This window comes from Cyprinus carpio, chromosome B23, assembly GCF_018340385.1.
Source record: "Cyprinus carpio isolate SPL01 chromosome B23, ASM1834038v1, whole genome shotgun sequence".
NCBI classification, from domain to species: Eukaryota; Metazoa; Chordata; class Actinopteri; order Cypriniformes; family Cyprinidae; genus Cyprinus; species Cyprinus carpio.
Window position 1 is genome coordinate 24,083,273 of NC_056619.1, and position 20,100 is coordinate 24,103,372.

The 20,100-nt window shown below is 34.1% G+C and overlaps 3 protein-coding genes across 5 annotated transcripts; all 3 read right to left on the reverse strand.

Annotated features, from left to right (window-relative positions):
* Nucleotides 1-448: 448 nt before the first annotated feature.
* LOC109100545 (serine/threonine-protein kinase PINK1, mitochondrial-like) lies at nucleotides 449-5,924 on the reverse strand. Its single transcript, XM_042750620.1, has 8 exons — nucleotides 5,458-5,924; nucleotides 4,289-4,567; nucleotides 4,060-4,163; nucleotides 3,794-3,976; nucleotides 3,025-3,188; nucleotides 2,773-2,897; nucleotides 2,288-2,518; nucleotides 449-1,418 (listed from the first exon to the last, which is right to left on the reverse strand). Exons 1-8 carry the CDS (start codon nucleotides 5,812-5,814, stop codon nucleotides 1,128-1,130), a joined length of 1,734 nt encoding a protein of 577 aa, XP_042606554.1. The 5' UTR covers nucleotides 5,815-5,924; the 3' UTR covers nucleotides 449-1,127.
* A 2,255-nt stretch (nucleotides 5,925-8,179) lies between these two features.
* Nucleotides 8,180-9,770, reverse strand: cdaa (cytidine deaminase a). Its single transcript, XM_042751060.1, has 4 exons — nucleotides 9,563-9,770; nucleotides 8,846-8,957; nucleotides 8,707-8,764; nucleotides 8,180-8,417 (listed from the first exon to the last, which is right to left on the reverse strand). Exons 1-4 carry the CDS (start codon nucleotides 9,687-9,689, stop codon nucleotides 8,295-8,297), a joined length of 420 nt encoding a protein of 139 aa, XP_042606994.1. The 5' UTR covers nucleotides 9,690-9,770; the 3' UTR covers nucleotides 8,180-8,294.
* An 863-nt stretch (nucleotides 9,771-10,633) lies between these two features.
* Nucleotides 10,634-17,875, reverse strand: LOC109100454 (trypsin-3). 3 transcript variants are annotated; one of them, XM_042751030.1, is made up of 6 exons: nucleotides 16,541-17,875; nucleotides 16,208-16,266; nucleotides 15,701-15,851; nucleotides 15,448-15,589; nucleotides 13,837-14,094; nucleotides 10,634-10,850 (listed from the first exon to the last, which is right to left on the reverse strand). In XM_042751030.1, the coding sequence occupies exons 2-6, from the start codon at nucleotides 16,254-16,256 to the stop codon at nucleotides 10,698-10,700; spliced, it is 753 nt and encodes a 250-aa protein (XP_042606964.1). In that variant the 5' UTR covers nucleotides 16,257-16,266; nucleotides 16,541-17,875; the 3' UTR covers nucleotides 10,634-10,697. The 3 variants fall into 3 exon arrangements, with proteins under 3 accessions (XP_042606964.1, XP_042606961.1, XP_042606963.1); XM_042751027.1 differs by having other exon boundaries at nucleotides 16,208-16,302; nucleotides 16,541-17,874; XM_042751029.1 differs by having other exon boundaries at nucleotides 16,208-17,875.
* Between the last annotated feature and the right edge of the window lie 2,225 nt (nucleotides 17,876-20,100).

The following is a 20,100-nucleotide window of genomic DNA, read 5'->3' on the forward strand; positions in this document are numbered from 1 at the left end:
CTGTTATGCAAACATTATTTTTAATTAGTTTCATTTTGCATTTTTAAACAAAAACTTCAAAACAAAAGATAAAAGATTACAAGAACTGAATGTGCATTATTATTATTATTATTATTATTATTATTAACAATAATAATAATTATCATTATTATTAAATACAAACTGGTGTTATTTATTTAGATTTGTTGACAAAATCTGTCAAACAGGTCATATTTCAAAAGAAAAAATATATTTTGAAATTACAATTTTAGCACAATCATGTTTTTCCTGCAATGTGAGCAATAAATTACATTTCTCTCTCTCTCTCTCTCTCTCTCTCTCTCTTTATATAGCCTATATGTTGTCTTATGCATTTCTGCTAAGAGCACTGGTGCACTATACCCATTTCTCTTGGGCAATGCAATTTATTCCAAAGTAATGCAAATGTCACAATGATATTACACTGCAGTGCAAATATTAACGTTTAATTTATTGCCAAACTGTTTTATTGCCACATGCAAATGAACACATTATTTCAATACTATTCAAATTCTTTATTGTTTTTGCCATTTATCTCCTTTCCAGGCCATGTACCATGAAGTCAACGTGCATTCAAAATTCACCGTTTCCTTTAATGCACAATGACAATTCATCTAAAGATTGTAATAGCGAATTCATCCAAATATAATCACTTGCTCAATCTCTAAAGTGACATCACAAACCCCAATTCCTTTTTCAACCCCTCCAACCAACTCTGCTCCAGTGACATTTCATGATGCAATCAGTTACCAAAAGTTGAGCTCAGATTTCTATTGAATATCCTGTCAGAAAACCATCAACTGTATAATTTATTCTGCATTCATTTGCCTACTTTTTAAAGCAATATTCAGTATAGCGTGATATACTGTGGATATTAATGCATTACATTATGCATGAATTTGTACCTGGTTTAAGCTGTTATTCTAAAGAGTCATCAAAAGCATAAAGTATTCTAAATGTATATATATAGTGAAAAGTGCAAATGCATAAACTGCCATAATTTCAAAATATGTCAGTTAAGGACATTAAAATTAAAGTGCTTCCACAATCTACAAAAAAAGACTGGTACTGAGCTGTGCTTGTTTCTCTGGTAAACACTCACTCACACACTAAGGCTCAGTGTAGTGCACTAGCAGGGATTTCCACTGCTCTTGTCCGTACATGAGGAAGCTGACTGCGGCGCGGAGGTCCTCCAGGTCTATGTTGGCGAGGAAGCATCTCTGGAGTTCAGCTTCCACGGAGCTCCCGCCGGACCCTCGACCCTTCAGCAGCACCACAGCAGACTGACACAGCAGCCAGTCCGTCAGCTCATCCATTCTGGCCCGATCCAAGCTGGCCAACACACGCTTGCCCCACAGGGTGATGTGAAGCATGTTAGCGGCTACACGTGCACTGGGGCGCTGCAAACCATCAGGGACATCATGAAATAAATCAGTCCATGAACTGCTTTATCTTCTTAGTTTTTATATTCAAGTGTTGTTGAGTTTCTCTATGGGTAAACCAGAGCCTGACAGATTTTACAGCATCATTTTTATAACTGATACAGATGATTTTTATGTTGTGTCCGATAACTAATATGCAGGAATTATTTTTACTTATGGTTTTATTTTTGCTTAAAAAACATGATAGTAATATTACAACAATAAAGCATGCATTATTACTACTATAATTATAATAATAATAATAATTATTATTATTACTATTAGAATAATGATCTGAATGAAGATGAAATCTTTCTACATGTATTGCTTAAAATTAATATTTAGGACCATTAAGTGTTCCTGAAATGTGACTACTTAAAATATAATTTTACAAGTTATATTTTTTATGACCCAAATATATGTTGAAAGCATCACATAATCAAAAAAACATTTTTTTAACTCAATAAAATATATATATATATATATATATATATATTATATATATATATATATATATATATATATATATATATATATATATAATAAAATATTTCTGTATACATATTTTAACCCAATTTAATATCAATAGTTTATATAAACAAATATATACACATATATATATATATATATATATATATATATATATATTTATTTTGGGAATTTAAAAAAAACAAAACAATTACCTACACATATTTTGTAAGATTTACTCATGCTTGTAAAAACTAAATAAATTAATTAAATGACAATATCTCTCTCTCTCTCTCTCTCTCTCTCTCTCTATATATATATATATAATTAAAATGGCGTTTGCCCGTATATAAGGTAGTGTTTGTTGGTGAATATTATACCTTGCGAGTGTTTCTGCGTAGCAGTAGCTTCACTACTAGCTGTACATCATCAGGTACAGAAGCAGGAAGTGGAGGAAGCTGTTGTTCCTGATAAGTGCGACTCTCCAATCCCTCCGAGCTGTAGAAGGGGTTCGGCTGACTGAAGAGCTCATAGGAGATGGCCCCTACAGCCCAGGCGTCTGCTTTACTGTAATCTATCATCACCCCTGGACCTGGAACTGCTGTGGCCACCTAGAGGACAAAGGAATCATAAATACATTTCATTTGATTAATAAAACATGTTCAGTAATAATCAAATAAATGCCTTGCAAGAGACATTCTTGCTGTCCCCTTTTATAAATGGAAATATAACATTTAACTTAAAATGCCAGTAAAAATGTTCACAGGTCAAGCAGAAATCTGAATTACTGGCCTGAAAAGGCAAGCAGAACAAATCCTTATTGTTGAGCCCTGACACTTCAAGTGTTATTCCAGACGTTTCTCACCTCAGGCGCCATCAGACAGGCGTTTCCCCCTCTGGTAACCCAGCAGCTGTTGAAGGGCAGCCTGAGGCCCAAATCCTCTGCCAGACAACAGCCGAAGTCAGTGATCACCAGTCTGGGACACCCAGCTTTGAAATAAAAACACATTACAGCAATGTTACAGTTACTGTGATTGAAGCATTTAGCTAATGCTGGCAAAAAGCTGCAAGTCTACATTAGCATTAAATGCTCTCTGCCCTGTCTAATGACTCTTACTGCTGTCAAACTCCAGGAGCACATTGTCTGATTTGAGGTCTCTGTGAGCGATGCCCTGCTTGCACAGGTGATCCACCCCTTCCAGCAGCTGCAGCAGCATGAGAGACGCCTGCATCCGGTTTGGCACACACACCCCCAGGTACTGCCGCAGGCTGCATGGATAACTACAGCACAGACATCAATAATGACTTCACAGAATCAAAAACTGACCACAAGCAGCATCCATCAGAAAATTAGTCTAAAGGCCTATTTTTTTAACATTAACTAATACATAAACATTATTATATAACACATTCTTATTACAAATTAAACAGTAACTAATACATAAACATTATTATATAACACATTCTTATAAAATATATTATTATATGCATTATAATAATATAATATTATTTATTATTACTTATTTATTTTTGTTATTTTCATAATAAACACTGTACTAAATAAATGATACTAATAATAATTAATATTTTTACAATATTATTATTATTTTATAACAAAATTATTATCATAATAAAATAACAATAATTATATATATATATATATATATATATATATATATATATATAATTTATTATGATAATGCATTTGTTATAAAGTAATAATATAAATAATATGAAACAATATTTTGCTGATTTTTTTTTCACCCCCTTTTTTTTAGGTATGCACGATATATATATATATATATATATATATATGTGTGTGTGTGTGTGTGTGTATATATGTGTGTATATATTTTTTTTAACAGGGTGCTTTCATGATTCCTCACTTCTTCATGACCAGGAACAGTGTGCGATTGCTGCCCAAACCCAGTGGATTGAGTCGGGCAGGCAGGACATCGGGGTACTCCTCCTGAGCTCCAGGCAGCAGCGGGACTTCAGCAGTGAAGGCCCGGTACACTGTGATCACGTTGGGATGAGCGGTCAGTCTTTTAGGCACCATTCCAAAGTGGCTGTAAAAATAGCAAAGCCATTGGCAATGATTCAGTCTATTTTAAGGCCATGCTGTACTGCTAAAATCTACATATGAACTCACCCATCCAAAGCGAACTCTCTTTGCTCTTCCGTTAAGGCCTGTGGACATGCAGGAACCAACTCCATAGACATAGAGCGAAGGATGGCGTCACTTGATGAACCAGCCTAATGTTCATGAGAAAAAGCTGCTGAGGGATTCTGGAATACTGTATTGTATATGCATTCTACACAAAATCCAAAATAATTAATTTTATTCCACAACAGAATGCTAAAATACTCTAAATTCTCACCCCAATGTTCCACATCATTTTCATAGCTAAAGGAAAGCTGGGTGTAGCTGAGAATCGAAGTGGTCCTGCTTTCTTATTGTCATCATCTGTTTCTTTCTGGTTGAGTTCCACCAGCGAACACTTCCCGCTCTCCGCAGGGGTCGCGAACGGAGCCGCTGCCTCATACACCGCTGCATTACAACCCTTCCCGATCTGTTTCCCAATCACATAGTCCTCCAACTTGTACCCTGATGTAAAAGACTTCAGAGGGGTCTGGAACTTCTTCTTTCTGAATACGGCCTACATCGAAAAAACATTGTGGAAAACATGCAAATAAGCCTGTGAATACACATGTAATTGCAACTGACAATTTTTCTGAAATTTATTTAAATGAAAATGAATAGAGAAGTTGTATTCCAATGTAATAACATGCATTGCTGACAAATAATAAATGCATCATGGATACAATTGCTATGTTGTAATTTGCATATATTTATAATACTCTCTGCATATCATTTGCATGTGTACTTGTGCAAAACTGACTAGGTCTAATAAACTTTAGAAGAAAGTAGTAACCTGATGCGATAGATAATGACATAATTACATGTAAAACATCAAATGATTGTTACTGTTCAGTATTTTGTAATCAGACTAGGTTAACTAATAACCTGTTCTTTTCTTAATTATGTTTCAATTACATTTATGAATTACTTTAAACGTAACATCGCAATGTTACATGCAATAAGTGTTTTATGCAACAAGGAGTAAATACTGCAACATTGTAATAATATTATATTAATATAACAAGTGTTATACTATATGTTAAAATATAATAATATATAATACATTACCAGTCAAAGTTCGGAACAAGGGCTGCATTTATTTGATTAAAAAAAATACAGTAATTTTTTTTTTATATTATTACAATAACTGTTTTCTATTTAATAGATGTTAAAATATAATTTATTATTGTGATGGCCAAGTCATATACATTTAAATTACTTAATTATTTTACATTTATGCAGTTGGCAGACGTTTATTACCAAAGCAAATACATTTTTTATGCCTTCTCTGTTAATCAACATGACCATGCCACTGTTTGAGCTGCAGGAATGCTTAATTATTATCATGCAATATCATTATTATTATTAGATATACAAATATCGTCAATTTGTGATGGTCTTTTTCACCTGTATCTCCTGACACAGAGCAGCGCTTGTCCTGTCCTCCTCCAGCTGCTGTTCAATCAGCCCCAAACCGACCCCAAAAGCCAGGAAAACAGCTCTGTTTCTGGGAGCACCACCTCCAAGCCCTCTCCTGAAAGCCCCGGACTGGAGCTGGGCGGCCAGCCCGCTGAGAGAGCGGCGGAAGAAGCGGAACCGAGCGGGCAGGAAGGTCTGCGGCTGGACGGTGCGGGTCGAGCGGGACACACGCAGCCTCTCGCCGCGGAGCTTCGCTGCCACACGGCCGGCTGGTTTAAAGAGCCCCAGCTGGAGAAGCGACCTTCCCAGCTCCAACCCCCGACCGAGAGCATGTTTCACTGACATTTTGAGCCGAGTAAAGCACTAAATTTAACGATGAGAGAAACCAACTGGGACCGTTTACCGACCCACCTTCTCCCTACATTATTTACTCAAGGACAGTGTTTATGCATAGACGCTCATTGGTCCGCGAGATGTCACTTTTTGTTAGTCTTTCAAAATAAAGGTCATAAGAAACGTACTTCACAATAAAAGTACATTAAGATAAATATCAATAAAAAGTTCGAAGGGGTGAGTCGGTTATTAACCACACAACAGTGCAGAATATGGTTATTGTTTATCAGTTTATATTTATATATTTTCAAGTGGGAAATAATAAAGCTATACATCAATTCAAAACATTTTAAATCTATACTGTACATCTGGTTTGTAACACGACTACAATTCCAATTTCGAATTGCCAACAGGGTTTTTTTTTTTTTCTTTCTGCCTTTTCTCAAGACACCGCTTTAGAGATTGCAGCACACAGTCCAAGAGGATAGCTGGCGTTCTCTACATTACAACCTGTACTGCAGACTTTTATATAAACTCATGTGTCATATTGCCTGTCTGTTTTTTTTTTTTTTTTTTTGGAAGGGATTTATTTAGTATACTTCTTATTGGTGCTTAATTGATACCATTCAAAAGTTTGGGGTCAGTAAGATTTTACTTTAAAGAAATTAATACTTTTATTCAGCAAGGATGCATTAAGTTGATCAAAAGTGACAGTAAAAACATTTAAAATGTTACAAAAGCTTTCTGTTTCACATTAATGCGGTTCTCTTGAACGTTCTATTAATAAAAAAAAAAATCCTGAAGACTGTATCAGTTTCCACAAAAATATTAACCAGCACAACTATTTTTAACGTTGATGTTTCTTGATCACAATTTTTTTTAAATTGTAATAATACAGTATTTCACAATATTAAAGTTTTACTGTATTTTTGATCAAAAATGCATTGATGAGCATAAGAGAATCCTTTCAAAATATTTAAAAAATCTTATTGAACTAAACTTTTGAATGGCATGTACTTGTAGGATTCAAATAAAAATACATGTATAAGAACACTTATTTCAATTTGAAATTTTTGTGAGTCCTCACCTGTGAAAACAGTTCCCTCGCTTGTTAAGACAGTTGCTCCAACTCAGAACTTGCTGTAGGGACAATATGCCTGTTCTTTGGCTTTCTGAGATTTCTGAACAAGCTTTTTTGGGTTATAGCAACTCATAATGCTGCTGACTGGAGCGCCTGTATCAGCAACCAGGCACTAAGTGATAAAACTTAGTGTGTGTGACTGTTTAAGGACGAAATTAGTGATGCAATGCCTCTTTGACGCTTAGCGTAATTTGATAAAACAATGTCAAAATTCACATTGACTTCAAAAATTCATTTTGGGCCTAGATGACAAGGTGATTTACAATCATAAGACAGAGCACTCAACATAATGAAAAAAACTCAACTTTCACTTAAATATATATTAAAATATTTAATTGAGGTAATGCACAGAATTGTAAGTAACCAGACAGCTGAATCAAGATCATCTTGTTTACTCTTTCCAGAAGGAATGCAATATATAGACAAGTAAGAGCTTGTATTTTATGTCTATGGTGTAGTAGACATTTCTAGGCGTATTACTGCCCCCCACAGGTCAATATTTGAATTAAATTCTTATAGACAGTCCTGTATCATGCAAGAACTGAAGAACTGCTTTAGAGATCAGTTAACGTTTGTCATTGTATCCAAGCAAATATAAAATAGAAAATGGGCTTTACAGTCTTTCCAACAACAAGAGATCGTATGATGATATTGCAAAGGATGTACAGGAGCGGATATTTCACATGAATCAACTGTAATTTGTACATTCGTACTCCTCCATATCCAGTTTAAGTTGCATACATTTTATTCTTTCATTGATGTTATGTTAGTACCAATTTTGCACGTTGACAGTCAGTTTAAGATTATATATAACTATATAACTATTCAGTAGCCTATTTTATTATTGTGTGTATCAGATATCAAAATCAAATGATTGGGACACTTTTGTCATTGAAATGGCTTGGAAAAGTGTCCCAATCAACCTAAATTCACCATACTCTTTGAAATCATGATTGCATTAGAGTATGTTGTTTTAAACCACAATATCTTCCTTTTTTTTTAAAAAAACAAACTGAAAGTAGTTTCAGTGTAGCTAGCTACTTTTTGATAGTAACTTGTGTAGCTAGCTACTTTTTCAGAAGGGTAGCTTGAATGTAGCTTAACTACTTTACTTTACCAGTAGCTTGTAGCTGGTCAAGCTTCAGTTTCAGAGTAGCTTCCCCAGCACTGCGCATGTCACAATGAAAGCACACATTGCAAAAAAAAAATAATAATAATAATTTAACCACACATCAATTCAGAATAGACCTACTATTTATTAGTTTACACATTTATATTATTTCATAGGAAAATAATATAACCATCCATTCAATACATTTAAATCTATCTGTCATGGCTTTATGTCAAAAGTCTAATGGTTTTCTCTTGCCCTCAGGTCATCAGGGCCAAATGAACACGGCAGGAGCTCCTTCACTGTCATCAGTTTGTAAGATCCATCAGATTTGGACATATACACGTCCCACTGTGAGCCAAACTGTAAGAGTAATGACAACCAGTCTGTTAGATGACAGTATCAAAGGAAGCTGAAAAATTATGTGTATTACAATTTTATTATTATTTTTTTTAAATTCTAAGCCACACTTACATTTCACAAAATCCTATTATTTCCAAACATGCTGTTTGTTGACTCATATTTTGGTTTTCCCTGATGACTTGTTTTCGCAAGCCACAGTGTAACTTCTATGTTTTGTAAATTATAGTAGTAACAAAACAATAATAAAAAAAATGCTCAGTTTGCAATATTTCATTTTTAAAGAACTGACCTCTCTCATGAACTGCCTACAGGCTCCACATGGAGAAATAAAGCGATCTTCAAGGTCACTGCAAAAAAGTCAGTTAAGGAATATTACTCAACACTACTTATACTTCAGTCAATACATATATAGCTATATACAGAATTACCTGGCAATTGCGATGGCTTTGAAGCTCTTATGTCCCTCAGACACAGCTTTAGAGATTGCAGTCCTCTCAGCACACAATCCAGCAGTGTAGCATGCATTCTCTACATTACAACCTGTTAAACATCACCATTACATGCTAAAGAACCATGAAAAACAGACACAAAATATAGCTACAAGACAAATACAGACTGCAATTCAAAGGTTTGGGTTCAGTAAGATTTTTCTTAATAGACATTAATACTTTTATTCAGACAGAATGCATTTAATCAAAAGTGACAGTCAAGATATTTCTAATGAGCCAAAATAAATTCTATTTCAAATAAATGCTGTACTTTGAACTTTCCATTAATTCAAGAAGCAACACACCTGTTTTCAACACTGATAATAAGAAATGTTTCTTGAGCAGCAAATCAGCATATTAGAATGATTTCTGAAGGATCATGCAACGTAATGGTACTGAAAATTCAGCTTTGCATCATAGGAATAAATTACATTTTAACATATATTCAAAAAGAAAGCAGTTATTTTAAATTTGAATAATATTTAACATTATTACTGTTTTAATTGTATTTTTGATCAAATAATGGGAGCCTTGGTGAGGATAAGAGACTTTCAAAAACATTTAAAAATTTCAAGAACCCCAGACATTTGAATGTTATGTACTGTATATATTTGTAGTTTCAAATAACAAAGACATATTTTTTAACAGTGTCCTCACCTGTGAACACGGTTCCATCGCTTGTTAAGACAGCTGCTCCAACTCTGAACTTGCTGTAGGGACAATACGCCTGTTCTTTGGCTTCCTGAGATTTCCGAACAAGCGCTTCTGGGCTCCAGCTATTCATAATGCTGCTGACTGAACACTCTGTTCTGACAGCAGGCACTACATGGCTTCAAGTCACAAGTTAATGTGTGTGTGTGTATGTGTGTGTGTGTGTGTGTGTGTGTGTGTGTGTGTGTGTGTGTATGTGTGTGTGTGTGTGTGTGTGTGTGTGTGTGTGTGTGTGACTAAGGAGGAAATCACTGATGCAATGACTTTGTGCCACTTAGAATGAAGTAATTTGTTGCAGCAATGTGAAAACTCCCATTTACTTAATAATTTATATTAATGACAAGGTGTGGAATTCCACGAATAGGATTGTGCATTGCGGCATTCTGACAATCATTAGACAGAGGATCGTCAACATAATGAACAAAACAATTTCACTTACCTAAATGTGGTTTAAACATTTATTTTCATGAGCACTAGAAAATATTTAATTGAGGTAATGCACAAATTGTAAGCAACCAGACGGATGAGTAAAGATCATCCTGTTTACTCAGTCCAGAGTTCAGAGACTTCATATGACAATAATAAAGAGGCAAGTAAGAGCTTGTTGTAAACTTTATGTATTTCAAAACGAAACTGTGACAGTTCCATCAATCTAACTGACAGCTAGATTTCTTCCAAGTCATTCCATCAAACAGATGCATCCTGGGATGCTTTTTAAATCCCATTGAAGGACTTTTCTATCTGTTCCAACATTTAGAAAAACTAAATAGAATACAGTTTTCTAAAGAAATTCATATGGGCACAGTTTATATTTATCTTCAAAACTAATTTCAAGCATTCCATATATATGGAAATATGGGTGAAAATAGGCTTGGACATAAGATAAAAAATAAAATTTCAATGCTTTTTTATAGTGCAAAATATGCATGTTAATCTATAATCTTTGAGACCCATAATTAAAAATAAAATAAACAAAACATTAAGAAAGAATCATTACTTTAAAAATAAATAATTCGCAAATTACACCTTTTCTTAATTCTGATTGAAGGAAAGGCCTCCCATATTCAGTTGAACCTATGTTTCAGCTGTCAGAGCTGATGATCCAGTCGATCCAGCGGCTGTAGTTTCTCACTTTTGTGTAGACGCCAGGATAGTACGGAAGAGCACAGCCGATTCCCCATGACACAATGCCTTCTAAAGTCCCATCACAAATGAGAGGACCGCCTGAATCGCCCTGTGAAAGAAGAAAGATTAATGTATTTGACTTTTTTTTTTATTTTAATACATTTTCCTCCATCACAAATTACATTATCTTAAAAATTGAAAAATATATATATATATATTTATTTTTACCTTATTTTTTTACATTACATTTTTTTCTGTTTTCCATTCTTCAAGGTTAATTTTAAAAAACTTATTTAAACACTGAAACTGAAACCATCTGGACTCTTTTGTTACCTGCAAAGCTGTAAACATTACCTATTGTGTAACTAAATTAAGTTATCACACCTTGATTTACACTAACATAAAGAAGCTGAATATAAAGCCCTGAAAGCTGTACCATATATCTAAAGTCTCCATGAACTGTCAGCAATGGACCGCACCCTTATTCCCAGAACACCTTATTCACAGAAATCCCTTTGGCGGGACCCTCGGGAGGGTTTGTTTGCCATCATAAATTAGGGAAACTGCAGACTGCCATGAAAATGCAGGTGTGTTTGAGGGGTCAAACTAAACTCTGAGCAACTTTAAACAACCCAGCTTATAGTTTATAAATTTCATAAAGTGTCTCTAAATAGGGGTGGGCCAAAATAATGATATAAAAGATCCAATAAAGTTAGTTTAAGTATTTAATGTTTTTTAGTGTCCAAAAATATTCATCTATGAGATTATCTTAAAAAAAATTATTTTTAATATTATTTTCTTAAGTTATATCAGTTTATTTTTGTGCACTAAAAGTGGCATAGACATACTTTTTAAGTATTACAATAATTTTAAGTATTAAAGCATTGCAAATGTATTAAAATAATAAAATAAGTTTAAAATAATAATACAAAAGTCTCAAAACAATTACAAAGTACAGCAATGTTTACCAAATTACCAAAAAATTTGAAGTGGGGATCTTTACTCGAACTCGCACTCAAAAAAACAACTTTTAGATTTGAAGTGGGGTACTCAAACTCGCACTCAAGTACAACTTTTAGTATACCTGTCAGTCACAAAGACCAAGCACTGCCACAAAAAAGCCAAACAGAATAAGCGAATGACCAAAAGCACCACTTTAACAAAAAGCACATTCACAAAAAGTACACACAGTATCCTAAAGTGTCTTAAAGTCTTGCGAGTACTTAAAAGCAGCCAGGTTTATGTGTGCACACACTCAAAGCGCTCTCACAAACGCGCAGTCAGTATGCTAATATCGAATTAAGTTCTTTTTCGCATGTTATTGCCACACACAAATACACTAAGTTATGTCAAAATGGCCGTCTTGAAGAGTATTCATGTAAATGCAGTCAGGTGTGTCTTAAATGAACCTGAACAGCTGGAAATATTTGATCTGTGCATCAAGTCTTATGCAAGCGACAGCAGCATAAACCTGTGTTATTATGTGTCATTATTGTTAATCAAACAACAAAAGAAATAGAGAAAATCACTCACTGCTCTTATCTGAATTACTTTAGTAGAACAGATATTTTATTTATTTTTACATTTATTACTTAATTAAATGCAGGGGTTAAATTGGACCGGGGCTTGCGATAACACATCAGTGGACTTTCCTTGTACTGCTATATTGGCTATATTTTTAAACGCTTTTCTTATACTAATTCAAGCAATGATGCAGTAAGCGTGTTTTTATAAGGATGTATCTCTGAAGGGAACCGACTGTCTTCAAAAAAGTTTTGATGGCATCTTCATTATTATCTGATAAAGAAGCATTTATGAGTGCTGCACTGCTTTGTGTAAAGCCGTTTCCAGGGAAACCACTGTATTTCTGCCATTCCAAAAGCGCCTCCTGCTGGCAGATAATCAATTTGCATTTTCAATCTGCCCATCTGCAGTTTTTATTCAGACTAATGTGAACTTCAACCCATACTATAATTTATACTTATGACTCATCCCTTTTCTTAAAAATAATTTCTTGTAAATCATGTTTTTACAGTCATTTTACAGTTTAATAAGACATTGCCCTACCCTGCTCATATGGTTTTATTTTTATTTCTATACTAATTTTTGCAGGCCTTAAAAAAGGTCACATCTTCAAACACGTCTTATATTTGATTTTAAAAATCCTGCAAACAGATGTAGCTTTGCACACTGCCATGCAGCATGTAAAAATAATTTTGATCAGCAATTGTTCATAGCAGAGGACTCTCTCAAGTTACTTTACAGTTTGCCAATTCATATAAGATATAGGCTTTGCATAAACATATGCACCCCTCAAAAGCCTGAAACCACAGTTCCCCACTCCCCCACATAACAAATCCCAATTGAACCTCTGATTAAATGTCTGTATTGGCTATTTCTGTAGTAACCTATTGATTGGTTGATGAACGTTCAACGTGTGCAAGGCATGTCTTGACTGTATTATATGTCCATACCACTTCGCCAAATGATTTCTGTTATTTCAAAGGTCCTTACAGCTGACTCTGAAATATGTCATAAACATAAATCAAGTCAGCCATAACTTTTGTTACTTTAGGTTAGCTGAGCAGAACACAAATCATGAGATGATGTGAAATCAAAAATCAAAATGGCAAGATGCAATAGAGGTTTGCTTTTGTTACATTTAAATCGACATTGCTTTTTCTAGCTGTAAAGGTTAAAACAAGCTTAAGATACTTAATGACAAACATTAATGTTTAGTTGGACTCGACTCGGACTTGAGTCCAACTCGGCCCATTTTGGACTTGGACTTTGGTGGACTCAAACCCAACACTACAAAAAATACATTGTTTCTATACAGTATATATATACTCTCTCTCTCTCTCTATATATATATATATATATATATAATATAAAATTAATAACTTTAAATCAATAGTTTTATATCAATAGAATTTTATATTAAAGTTTGTAATGTTGGGATTCATCTCGTAGCTAAATGGTTTGGTTAAATAAGAAAAATACTTTGAAAAAGTGGGTGGGACCTGTTGCGCTCTATTCCATTTGCTGCCACCAGGGCTGGGGAAGTTGTCGTTTGCATTTAAACCTCTGATTACCTGGCAGGCGTCTTTTCCCCCGAAGCGAGAGCCCGCACAAATCATGTTGTCGTTGACTCTGTAGTAGTAGTAGTATTGGCAGTAGCTCATGATTGACACATCCACTGCACGCAGAATCGGTGACAGATAGAAGCTATATATTCGTGTCACTCCCCATCCGCTCACGGTGCAGCTGGTTCCTCCAATTAACTCAGGCGTGTCTATGGTTGGCAGTGTGGCCGGTTGAACATAAGCATTAATCTGGGCTGGAACACTGAGCTGGGGGAAAAAATAAATATGTCTTCATGTGAGGTGTGCACTTTACACCAAAATCTTGAAAATAATGGCAGTTTCCAAACAGGTTTCCCCAAACACTCTCCCCATCTGCCATTGGGCAAACAAAGAGATTTTGAGATTTTACCCAAAAGCTCAAGCCATTGGTTAAAGGCGGGGTATGTATTTTTAAAAAAAATGCTTTAGAAAACTCCGGCCGAGTACCAAAACAAACTTGTAGCCAATCAGCAGTAAGGGGCTTGTCTACTCATGATGTAGAGGAGAGAGCGCTCAGTGCACAGGACGGACATTAGCCGAGCCGAGCGACGACAGATAAAAACAAAAGAGGAAAACATCTGCAGAACATAAGAAGGCTTACGATAAGGCAAGAAGTAGGACCCATGTAAATTTCAGATCAGGTTTCCAGCACTGGAGAGAACTCAATGAGCAGGAAGGCCTGCGAACGGACACCAAGGTTGCTTTGTTTCTTCTCGATAGGTGAGTAACATCATGTCTACACCGGATGCGACAGTTGTTGGGCCGCGCCGCAACAGCTAAGATCTGTCTACACTGGACACGCTAAGGTGACTTTTTGAAAATCATTTGAAATTTGTGTCAGTACGTCATAAATAGAACGCAGCATCATCTTTCTGTCATTTGACATGCAGTGCATCAACTCAACAAATCAACACAGAATCACAAATTATAATGAGTTCTATATTTGTCGCGTCCGGTGTAGACACAGTGTAACACTGGTTTTGCTTTTGTCTCAGAACTTATTGTTGCCTGGGTTGCGTATGTATGTGTGGGGCGAAGCTATCAAAATAGGGGCGAGACACTTTTGGGGTAGGGACGTGTTTGTTTTGGTGATTTGAAATATCAACATTGGCTACCAGAAAACACTTACCCCACCTTTAAGCTCGAAGTTGACATTTCAGTCGCTCAAACAAAAACAGCAGTTTTGAAAAACTCAGCTGTGTTTTGAGTAAAACTGAATATTGATTACTTGTGTGATTTCTGTAATGGTGACAATGGGTAGAAAATATTCTTGACTGATGTTGAACATTTCACATTTCAATATGGAATTGATAAAGACAAGGCATACTTTTTATTAAATGAAAAATACTTTTTTATGGATATATATTTTTTTAATACTTCTATTTAAATTAATACTTTGTAAAACATTGTAAAAGAAACTTGATCAATATTTATTGATCAATCACTGCACATTAATTAACAATATAAAAAAATCTGAAAAAAAAAAATCTGTAGCAGGATTCTTCACGTACTGTATATATCAAGTCTTCAAATCGCACCACAGAATCAGTCATTTTTTTGTATTTGTTATGCGTTTCTTACCTTAATGAGCAAGATGTCATTGTTAAAAGTTTTTGGATTGTAGGCAAAATGACTGTAGACTCTGGACACATCAAGCACTTGCTCAAATCCCTCTTCTACAGCAAGATTGTGCTCACTCAGCACCACCTGAATCACACTGGCCCTGTCCATTCAAATACAATACAACATACAGGGCATTTTCCAATGAAATTCCTTCCTTCTGTTCATATAAAACTTAACCAAATGTTGTTTTAAATCGAGCTTCATTACGTACGGTCTCCAGCAGTGGGCAGCAGTCAACACCCACTGAGGCTGAATGAGGGTTCCTCCACAGTAATGCTTCCTGTCAACCTGAAGAGATGCCTGGTATTTGACAGAGTAAGGCACAACCTCTTGACCCCCAATGATCCTTTGTGGCAATGTATCTAGTCAATGCAAAAAAACATGCAAAATACATATTTTGCCTATTTAGGCTATATATCCAACATTTTAGTAGAATATTTATAGATTAGATGATGTTAAAATGAGTTTCTATGAAACAATCCCAGCCACACCCACATACCATGATATCATTGTGTTTAAAACTCTCTTTTAGCTTAACTATGATTATGTTTGCTTACATATGCAATTATAAATGTGCCTTTAACATCATGACTTTTTATTGAATGCTATATCCTGAAATTTCTAATGCAGAATAGACTTCTAAACGAATTAGACAAATGTTAATTCCAAGCTCTTTGAGTCAAATTATCACTTTTTAATGAAGAATTGCATTGCTTACCTTTGATCATTACAGCGAGCACAAGAAATACCCACAATAACTGAGCCATTCTGTCAGCGCTGTAAGAAAATAAGTGTCCGAAATATTGCGAAAGCCTGTAATAAATGAAAACGAGTCTCTCAATGCTGAAATCTGTATGTCTGCTTGCATCCTTTAAAACTGTACAATAGCAACCTGATACAGTTCAAGAGTGCAGAAGAAATATCTGATCACAAGATCATGTCACTTAGGCTTTTTTTTTTACAAGTCAATGACTATTACGAGACGTTTTAATGCCTTTTCGACATTAGACAGTCGAGGAGGAAAAAGGAAATAAAATATGTGAAGACTCACCAGTGATAATTCCTCACCTACCAAGTTTGAATGACCTCCAACTGCTGATTTCAGTACTTCTCTCCTTTTATACTGACACACTATCCATGTCCAGTGCTTCTGCGGGCCTGCTGTTGTCCGTCAAACAACAAGCTGTACATCTATCCCACAGTATAACAGATACTGACCTAGTACCTGACAAAGATGAAGTCCCTCAGTGTCACTCGTATCTGATTCAACACTCTTTATTGTGACTTTTTGTGTGCTGGAGATTCAGAACAACACCCTGTTCACGCGTTTCAATGGCAGCGTTAAACACAAGTACTGAGGGTGTTGTCAGATGAACAGCGTTTCAAAATATCGCAAGCTTGGGTTACATGATCAGAAATGTTTTTAACAACAAGTTTAAGATTTTACCCCCCATAATTTTCTTGGAAATGACACACGATTGATTGATTGATTGTATGCTATCCTGATACAAAAAGGGCTTTTCAAAACCAGAATCTGACATTACTAATGATTTAGAGCTAAAGACTTTTGCATTTAGACTCTTTATAAGCTAATTCTAACCAGATCAGAACAATATATTGTATAAAGTATGACATTAAAGTCGATTAGGATCTATTCAGTTCAAGGAAATGTTTGCATTTTAATAAGCAATGTGCTTATGGATAAAATGACGAGTTTATTAGGTAACGCCTAGCTGATTTAAAGTATTTGCTTTCAGTGTAATAAAATACTGTTAGAAACAGACTAATATCTATTCATCTGTGGATGCTATTTATGACAGACAATAAATATGGTTCTCAGATTTAAGCTATTGGGACATTTGTTACTCGAATATAATGATTCAGTTTCCTTTCTAACATTTAATCAGTGCTTTATTTTCTGTTGGATGAGCACATTATTTCCCAGATATATATTTTTATCTCTGTATATGCAACTAAATTATTAGATTTATTTACCTTTAGTGTCTTTGTTTAATCTGACAACATGGTTTTCCCCGCAAACACATCCCACTTTACACCATATTATTGTCTTCGTTCCTTCATCCTTCATCTCACACCCACTCAGACTGTGGGAGTTTTCTTAAAAACAAAGGTTGGCAGCTTACAGAACAGCTTTAGAATCACTTGTGGGAAAAGTTTGACATTATAGGATCTTAACCGAATATAAAGATAAAATCAGGATGTCTGGGGAGTGTCTCAATACTGTCTAAATTGGTTCATTTGATACATCAGTATTAAAACTTTGCTTATAGTAGAATTACTTATTTATGAAGTGTTTTTACAGCAAATATTGTCATTTGTTTTATTGTGTAATGCTATCCTTTTTTTCTCATTTAACACAAAAGCTAAAGTTGGTTTTATATGCTCTTGCGATTTTTAAATAAAAAGCAAAAATGTACAATTTAATAAATGTTAATTAAAGTACTATAAAAATTCAATTAAACTACTTCAAAAAAAAAAAGCTCATTTTTAAAAAAAAAGTAAAAAAAATAAAACAAAAAAAAAATTTTTATAGTGAATGTCGTCTAAAGTTAAATTACACATCATGTTGAACTTAAAAATGGTCTGCGGTGAAAAAAATAAAACAAAAAAATAATAAAATAATATAATAGTTCATCATCTCGAGTTGTTTGTCACCTCCACTGAATGTAATTTAAATTTATTCCACATAATTATGTAGAATTAGAAGTCATTTTGTAAATAAAATAAAATTGGAACCTGTAATCCGCTTTAGTTGTTTGTTAAGTCATTTAGATGACTCTAACGAATGTCATTTAAACTTATTTCACATAATTTTGTGGAATTTAAAAATTGTTGAAGTGATAAAAAAAGGTAATCAGATTTAGTTGTCTGTTATCTCCAGTGAATGTCATTTAAAAACATCCCATATTATGTAGAATTTTAAAATGGTGAAAATAAAACAAAATAAAAAACAGAACATCTGATTTATTTTGACATCTAAAGTTATTCCACATAATTTATTCCCTCTCAAACTTCTATAAAAGACTATACACTTTTATTATAATGCTATTACAACTACAGACTCTATAAAATAAAAGACTGAATCGTTTAGTTGATTCTTGCTAACACTCCTACAGTGAGGGATCTCAGCAGTGCTGTGACATCACTGTCCCCCTAATTACCATGACAACTGTATGGATGAAAGATCCAATTTAAGAGGTCAGTTATTAATAAATGCCAAAGCCACGATTAATAGTCCACTGACAACAGAACAGTCCCCAAACTCTCCATTAAACATGTGTGACAGGACAGGACCCTGCAGGGCTCAGAGCAGAGGATCTAACACAGAAGCCAGAGACATCCTGTCATGATGATGAGGAGGGGTGCGAAGAGGGCTAATTGCTCTGTTGTGGTAGAATCAAGAGAGCAGAACAACAGATCAGGTATTAAAACGGCAGCAGTCAGCACCCGGGGGAAGCAGCCATGAGAAAGAGACACAAGAAATGAGACGTAGATTGTGCTGTGTCAGATTGAGAGGAGATCATTAGCTCACACTGGTCACAGAGACCACGCCACTTCATCCGCATCTTCATTTTTAATGATCCCTGCTCCAGATCTTGGGCAATCCAGATCTAATGGGGATTTTGTTGGATTCTGTTGGTCCATTGGTTAAAGCGGTTCAGAACCATTCACTGGCACCCAGATTTTTATTTTATTTTTTGTAATGTTTTATTGTATTAAAATATATTGCATTAATGTAAAAATATAAATAAATTAAAAAACAAATATAATTAAAAAATAATAATAATAAGTAAATATAGTAAGTAATGTGTGTGTGTATATATATTTATACACACACACACACACACACACACACACACTCTTACTTACTATATTTTCCCAATAAACACACTGTATATATGACACATATATACATATATATAATATATATATATATATATATATATATATATATATGACCCTCTCTGTGAAATTCAGTCTCAATGTCTATGACCCTCTCTGTGAAATTCAGTCTCAATGTCTCAAAATCTAATTATGAGATAACCATCAAAGTTTGATTTCAACCATTAATTTCACTAAGATTTCAATCTTTAACATGGTCTTACTCAGTCAGTATTAAAGATATCAAGGTTACATTTTCATAGAATGTTCCTTACCTTTTGAAGGATAATTTTATGTAGAAATCACAAAAAATTACTTTAGCTGGGGTTTCAAAAGCTATATATATATATATATAATATATATATATATATATATATATATATATATAATATTAAATAAAAAATAAAAAAAAAATAAAAAAAATGAATACAAATTTAATAAAATATAAAAACTTAAAAACAAGCTTCCAAGGCAACATATCTATATTTAATCTAGTTTAACTTGATGTACTAAAAAAAACTAAAACTAAAACTGAAATGAAAATGAATAAATACTACATTGACATATTTAAAACAAAATATTAATAAAAAGACTAACAAAAACACAGAAAAATTACTAAAACTTTAACTAAATTTAACATGAAAGCAGAAACTATAAAAATAAAATCTAATTCAAAATATTAACAAAACTTGTAATAGAATCCCAATG